Below are 8,474 nucleotides of genomic sequence, written 5' to 3'. Positions count from 1 at the left end.
TCCCCCAACGTTTTCAAACTCTTGAGATTAACTTCATTTTCACCACAATAATATATAGCAAAGAACTAAGTGAATCTGCATAGCAAAAGCAAAGGAATTAATACTTAAAATGGCAAGGCCACATGTAATGGTTGTACCTTACCCAGCACAAGGGCATGTGATTCCTCTAATGGAGCTTTCACTGCTCTTAATCAAACAAGGTATCAAAATAACCTTTGTGAACACCAAAGACAACCATGAGAGGATCATGAGTGCATTGCCAAGTGGGAATGATTTATCATCTCAAATTAGTCTAGTGTGGATATCTGATGGATTAGAATCCTCAGAAGAGAGGAAAAAGCCGGGTAAATCATCAGAAACGGTTTTGAACGTTATGCCACAGAAAGTTGAGGAGCTAATTGAATGCATCAATGGATCAGAAAGTAAGAAGATCACATGTGTGCTTGCTGATCAGAGCATTGGATGGTTACTTGATATTGCAGAGAAGAAGGGAATTAGAAGAGCAGCTTTCTGTCCTGCATCAGCAGCACAGTTGGTGTTGGGATTGAGCATCCCAAAGTTGATTGATAGAGGGATCATAGACAAAGACGGTGAGTTCATGCTTCACTGATTCTCTCTAGATTCACCATACAACAAAATACTCCTCTTATTTATTTAGTTTTTCTTTTACAATGATATTAATGACAAAAAAAAACGATTCAACATAAGACTTTTATTGGTAAGTAGTAAATCTAAGAACTACAAAATCTGCCATGTCATGTTTATTAGATATCATTCTATATGGGAAAGAAAGAAGTCATATGATTATATGCATATGATTTTCTAATTCTTTCCAGAGACGGTCTTAGTGCATGTTTGGATTGAAGTTAGAAATACTGTGTGTGCCTTCCAATACAAATCCAACGGATAAAAAACAAAAGCAAGGGTCCTGATCCTTTGGCAAAATTATTTTTGCCTCAAAAGTACTTTTCACCTAAAAACCAAACATGCACTTAGACTGTTAGACACTTAGAAGTACATTTGTTGAGTTCTATGCCTCCTTTTTTTGAGCTGCTACTACATCAAACCTAACTACTGACTTGACTAAAATGTTATCCAATGAATCAACCCATGAAAATCACAGCATGTTAGGTTACTTGCGTTAGGAATTAATAGACCAAATTCTCTTATATAATCATTTCTTTTGCCTTCCAAAAAAAACTGATAGACACTAAATGCAAAAGAAATAAGTGTAAGAATAGTAAAATACTATTGAGAGTTTGAACCTGAAAACCCTTCTCAATTTAAGTAAAGAAAACCATAAGACTCAATGTCTTTACTACTGAAATTTGAAATTAGAATTATAACGCTTCTCTCTTTATACAAGATGATTTTTCTATCTCAGTAAAAATGGTTTATCTCTCAATTCTCACTAAGTATGATGAAAATACATCTCTCTTTCTCTCAAAGAGGATTATGGAAACTCTCACAAATCTCCTTATATGCAATGGAGACACGTGGCTTCTTTTAAGAGTGAGTAATAGATGACAAATAATAATAAACCTTAATTCCTTGTAACTTCTCACATCATTGTAAATTTCTAAATTGAATGTGTCACTCCATTAATTAATTATGAAGAAATTTCCAACACTTCCGAACTTCCTAAATTGACATTCTTTAGCATAAAAAATTTCTCATAACTCCTGACATGAAACTATAATCAAGGGAGGTGATACACATTAGTTAATTATGTCTTACTCAACATTTAAATTATCCAGGAACTCCAACGAAGAAACAGGTCATTCAGCTATCCCCTACAATGCCAAGTGTAAGTACAGAAAAACTTGTCTGGGCTTGCGTGGGGAACAAGATTGCTCAGAAGCACATTTTCCAACTCATGGTGAAAAACATAAACTCCATGCAAAAAACTGAGTGGCTTCTTTGCAATTCAACTCATGAACTTGAGCCTGCAGCATTTTCTCTGGCTCCACAAATCATACCTATAGGGCCACTTCTTTCAAGCAATCATCTTCGCCACTCTGCAGGCAATTTCTGGCCACAAGACCTCACTTGTTTAAAATGGCTAGATCAACACTCACCATGTTCAGTAATATATGTTGCATTTGGAAGCTTCACAACTTTTAGTCCAACCCAGTTCCAAGAACTGTGTTTAGGTCTTGAACTTACCAATAGACCTTTCATTTGGGTTGTGCAGCCAGATTTCACAGAAGGGTCAAAAAATGCATATCCAGAAGGGTTTGTACAAAGGGTGGCGGATCGTGGTATAATGGTGGCATGGTCACCACAGCAGAAAATTCTGAGCCATCCTTCAGTTGCTTGCTTCATAAGCCACTGTGGTTGGAACTCCACACTGGAAAGTGTCAGCAATGGGATCCCAGTGTTGTGTTGGCCATACTTTGCTGATCAGTTTCTAAATAGGAGCTATGTTTGTGATGTTTGGAAGGTAGGATTGGGGCTAGAACCAGATGGGAGTGGCATGATCACACGAGGCGAAATCAGAAGCAAAATCAAGCAACTTTTGGATGATGAACAATTGAAAGAAAGGGTCAAAGATTTCAAGGAGAAAGTTCAAATTGGCACTGGACAAGGTGGTTTGTCAAAGAATAATCTAGACAGCTTCATAAGGTGGCTAAAAACTTAAATTACAAGCATTTTCCAGATTTGATTTAACCAAGTTTTCAGATTCCTTTTCTCCTCCCTCCCCTCCTTGTGTTTCTGTGTGTTTTGCATAATGACTTCCTTTCTTATCTTAGTTCAATTGTATTTTAATAATAAAATTGCAAACACTTGAATCATCTTGTTATGTAGACGTCATCATTTTTAACCATGAATTCATCTAGTATATGAGTGAGTCCACTATAATCTATGCATCCAATCCGACAGCCGACTTTTCTTAATTTGTTTTAAATTTTTTACATAATTGATAATAACTTTTTTTATAAATAAAAAAAATTGGGAGAGTTCGATTGTTGTGGAACAAATCAAGAAAAGAATCTACTTTTTTATTTTTATTTTTCTATACAAAACTTATCACACGAAGTCTTATTTTTTTTAGATCGGATTGAGGGGTAGGTGTAGTTGATATAAAGAAAGTAATAAATTGGGATTTATATAAGGACCCATGCTTGCTTCGGGATATCATGATATATAAGGGATACTGAATCTGTGTGTGATAGGCAAAAGATAACTATTTTATCATTACTCCTATCATTTTACCAAAACTAAGAGATAAACATAAAATTGATATTTTTCATTGATAAGTTCTTACGCAGTGCATATCCTATTAAATAGGGGTTTACAAAGAATATCAACCATACAAGTGACACCATCTAATATTTTTAGGAAATATAAAATAAAACTAAACAATATCAAAGAATAATATGTAAATCTTCTAGCCTATTTGGGCCTCTCTAAACCCATTCCTATCACATTCCAATTAGTGTGTGTGATTATGTGTTCCTTTCTATAATGATTTCCTCTCTCTTCATAGTTCAATTGTATTATAATAATAAAATCACACACATCAATCATCACGAATGTAGATGCCATCATTTTTAACCATGAATTCATCTAGTATATGAGTAAGTCCACTATAGTCTATACTATACACATCATGATATGTAAGGGATACTGAAACTGATGCACCTACTAGTGGAGGTCCCTTTCACTGCTAAATACGAATGTAGATGCATATCCTGAAACTGATGCACCTACATACAAGTGTCAAGATAAGAAGCATCTGTTTGAATTCCTTAAGATTCGGATGCTTATTGCTCTGCCACCCTTGCAGCCTTGGCTTTCATATAAATTTCAGTCTTTGCTTCTTTAATAAGGTAGCTTTTCTCTCTTCTATAATATATATATATATATATATATATATATATATATATATATATATATATATATATATATAATCCTTTTATATTTGTTCTCAAATTGTTTTCTCAAAGCCTTTAACCACACTTAACATTTGAAAGCACTCAGATACTCAAGTGAGTCAATATCCAACTAAAGAGTGATATTTAATAAATGCATGTCTCATATAATCATGTTGGCTGTTTTTACAGGAGCCTAGAATAGGCTCAAATCTTTGGTATGGGACCCAAGACCTTTCAAGGATAACATACCCTTACCAGTATCTCATCTTATTAATCTTACTCTTAGATACTAGGGTTATTGCTTCCTGCACTCTCATGTTACTTCCTGCACTCTTCTTGAAATGTTTTTTAATCTTCTGGAATGGTTATTCCGGAAGCCAAAAAGTGAGTGCATTTCAGAATGTAATTTTCTAAAATGAACATTCTGGAAGGAAAAAGTAAGTGCATGAAGTATCATGGCTATGCAGGAAGTAATAGTCCTGATTGAGGTTGATCCAACATTTGGACCGAGGTGGCCCGTTACACGGATTAGGCCTCAGGCCCAGTCCAAAAAAAATGTCCTATCCGATCATTCGGCCTTTGATGAATACGGGGTATATGCTTCATAGATTCATATGCTAAATAGGAATACTATTAAACATTACATAGCCAAGCATCCAAATTTTGACTGATTAATTTTTGTCATCTTTAGTTCTAGAGAACTTCAAGCTGACTTCATCTGATGTTATCTTGCCAATTCTAAAATTGCTACCATTCATTTTGTTGTTTTTTTTTAATAACACAGGCAGAAATATTAAAGAATGAAAGGGAGCATAAAGAAAAAAATGCTTGTTTTATTCAGATATGAAACAACATATTTAAAAACATGGAAAAGATAGTAACTGCTAACAAAAAGATAACACCACTAACAGATCATGCTTGGAGAATAGGATTAAAACTGTTTTATCCTATCAGTCAATCTGACTTTTATTTTTCCTAAAAAATAACAAAAGAATCTTATCTATTATAGTTTGTTAGACAATTTCAACAATCACATCTTAACACATTTTGTGCTTCCGAAAGATTTTTTTTTCACACATAAATATCATTCATATCATAAATCATTAAATGTGAACACCTCTCTTAATTAGAATTTATATTGTGATTCATTGTGTTGTAAGGGACTAGTCCCTTCCACTAGACTTAACTCCCATTGCTTTCAATAAGAATTTTTTTTATCGACAAATATCAATTGCTAATTTTTTGTTAGCTTAGAATTACAACTTAGAATCTCTCTCCCCTCCTTTTGTCCTTCATTATCAAATCAATCTTATAATTTTTCCTTTCCAAAAGTTAGTAAAATTTAAATTCACCATGGACTACACTACTCCACAAACAGAATTGAGAAAAGGAAACAATAAGTCATATGGATTTTTTTTATAAGAAAAAAAAAACATCATTATATCAACTAAGCTATCAGCCCCCTGGCCTCTGTAGCAAGTGTTTCACTTTTTCTACTCAGGGCTGGTCAGGTCTATCCCCCTTCCTAAGTTGTAGGTTCTATGTTCTAGTGTGGTACTAGTTTGAAGAGTTGTTTAAGCATTTGGTATAGCAGGGACCACACAGTGTTTTTGAATCCCTTGCTTGGTGTTTCAATGTGTTTGTTTTCCACCCTAAGACATTGCCATTTTTCCCATTCATAGTTGGAAGATTATGGGTTGAGACTTGAGAGTTCCTGATGATAGTTACTACTCCACTGCACAAGTTATCTAATTAACACACCCTAGTGAGTGAGTAGTGACCACTGAGTTCTGACCACCACACACCCCCACCCCTCATAATAAGTCATAACAACTTTGCCTCTTGTCTAGAGCATACTGCCCTTTCATCATCAATCAATGTCCCGGTTTTGTTTGTTTGATTGTGGTGAAAATGGTTGCAAAGAAAGTGAATTGAGAGAACAAAAACAAACTATATTTGTTTTAGTACTATTTAGCTCAAGAAGTGATGTAAGGTGAGTTTGATGAGTTTGTTTTTTTAACCAGATTGAATGGTTAAGAGAGAAAGGTCATGACTTTAATCTCTTCTGCTAACAAAATTAACATTTGAACAAAGTAACATTTGTTTATTAAAAAAACTATTTAGTTCAAAAGGAAAATAGAGACAGAAAAAAAAAACATGAAATCCACACAAAAAGAAATGTTAAATGAAGAAAAAAATAGGAAAATAAATATTGAAAGAATTATCAAAATAATAAATGAATTCAAATATTTGTTTGCTTATTATATTAAAAAAAATATAAAATTCTTATTTGCTTTCATGTTTTCTTTGTTTCTCTATCAAATAAGAATTTTTTCCCTCACATTTTACTCTTCATACAGATAAGAGAAATTTTTTTTAAAGTAAAACAATAGTTTGATCCCTTGAAAATTTGAAGTCGATCTACATTAGTCTATGGAAGATGGGAGTCACCATTTTATTCTTGCAAGATGAAAATGTCAACCAATTTAATCACTGAAGAGAAATTATTTCTTTTAGAAATTAAATTGATGTAAAAAAAAGACTAAATTAATCAACTTTTTCATATACTAACATGATATTTTCATCTTATAAGAATTAACATGACTAACTTCAAATCTTTAAAATATTAATAATGTTTTAGTAAAAAAAAATTCATTATTTTCTCTAGGACTGTTTTAGCATCCCAAGCAGAACAGCATGTGACATTCCCTCATTTTCAACACTTCCATTTCTTTCTACTCCACCTTTTTAACAATCATCTCTAGGACTGTTTTAGCATCCCAAGATTTTTGCATCAATGATAGCCAGCATATTCCTCTACGTTTCATTAATTTCCAATGGCAAAAAGGCAGTGGAGCGTGTGATTTGAATATTACTCGTTTGTCTCAAGGCTAAAGCCTTTTGTAGCAATTTATTCTGCCACCTTATTATGAGGACTTCAATGTGTCAAGATTCATGAACAGTGACAGAAAAAGCAGAAATGTTAATTTAAGCATAACTTGGTTAAATGAAACAAGGCACAAAATATCAGTACAACATAGCTAGTAACAGTTAACACAAGCAAGGTAAAACATTGACTTAGAGCAGCATAACAATAAAAAGTAAAACAACCACAAAGAAGGAATATCCTAATTTTACCTTAGAAGAGCTTATTTAGTGTTTATTTAAGCTTATGTATGACATAAACATAGTTAAGGTAAAACCAGTATCATTTTCATCTCCAAGAGAAATTTTTAGTGAATCTGAGTGGCTGAGTGCAATTCATAATGTATCATTTACTTAATTAGTTTTGGTCTTACTATTATAAAAGAAAAAGACACAAAACAATAATTACAAAGAGATGTATTATTGTAATATTGTTTATTCACTTTAATTGGTCTTTCTTTTTCAAAACAAAACATGAATGTCTTGTCACGAGAGGATCCTCGTCCCCTTCTTTCCAAGCTGCATATTCCAAGTTTTCCTTTTCGCCTAGTTTCTCCAGTTTCCTATATAAGCAAGTTATAAACATTATCAGCAATTTTTCTATGAACCACATACAAAAGCGAACCATTTTCATTTGTAACATGTGAATGGTTACAAAAACGAAACTTCTACGCAGGTTAGCATGATGACATATAGATATTGACAAAGTTTTCCAGCGGCATAAGAATATGGCAAAAGATTAGGGCCCTCCAAGCATAATATATTGGGACAAAACTTAAATGTAATGTCTCAGTTGTTTTTGGTATTATTTTTCATTAAGAATTGAAATTTCATCTTGTAATTTGCATATAACAAAAATCACGTACGTGAAAGGACTTTTTATTACAAAAGGGTAAAAGATATAGATTTTATACATTAGATCAAATTGTAAAAGATTAAAAACTTAAAATTAAATCATAAAGTCATGTTGTGAAAAAAATCATATAAAGTCAAGTTACTTTTTTAACTGGTCATATGATAATTAAATAATTCTTAGTTTTTATAATTTCATTTATGATGATTAAATGAGAACTTATTTTACAGTGAGAAATGAGAATTATAAATTTGTGTCACACAATCATATGTATGGTTAAAATTAAAACTAAGTCAATAGTCATCTGATCACATAAAATAGGCACATGCATTTCTTTTTAACATTAACCATTTAAATATAATGTAATTCTATGCATTTCTAATTTTTATTTTAAAAATATGAAATGTTATCATTTGATATGTTTGACATACATATATTCTATTATATAGTAAAAAAAAAAAAAAAACATGGCAACATTTTGGGCTAACATTTGTGTAGTAGCCATTACAATTTTAATAGGGTGAAATTAAATCAAAATTTTTCATTGTGATTGGTTAGCACTGAGCAATAGTTAATAGAGGTCGACCGATATCTGGTGTAGCCTTATGTGGAAAGGAAATTGCCACGCTTCCCCTGCTGGATTTTGTAACAGATATAACTTTTGTCGGTGGGAAAGTTGGCAAGATCATGTTAAAACAATAAAACTTAAAACTCCAATATCTTCATATTAATGGAGATCAGTTTCGCATGAATATAGTATACACACGTCAAAATGGAAAATCCCTACACATGCAGAAAGTGATAGAAAATAACTTCCG

At 32.5% G+C, this 8,474-nt stretch overlaps 1 protein-coding gene across 1 annotated transcript; it reads left to right on the top strand.

Moving 5' to 3' along the window:
• LOC100798326 (UDP-glycosyltransferase 83A1) lies at positions 1-2,795 on the top strand. Its single transcript, XM_003554864.5, has 2 exons — positions 1-590; positions 1,758-2,795. The coding sequence occupies exons 1-2, from the start codon at positions 110-112 to the stop codon at positions 2,639-2,641; spliced, it is 1,365 nt and encodes a 454-aa protein (XP_003554912.1). The 5' UTR covers positions 1-109; the 3' UTR covers positions 2,642-2,795.
• Positions 2,796-8,474: the final 5,679 nt, after the last annotated feature.

Source organism: Glycine max, chromosome 19 (assembly GCF_000004515.6).
Source record: "Glycine max cultivar Williams 82 chromosome 19, Glycine_max_v4.0, whole genome shotgun sequence".
NCBI lineage: Eukaryota > Viridiplantae > Streptophyta > Magnoliopsida > Fabales > Fabaceae > Glycine > Glycine max.
The sequence above is the reverse complement of the archived record's forward strand: the minus strand, read 5'-3'. Positions and strand labels throughout refer to the sequence as shown.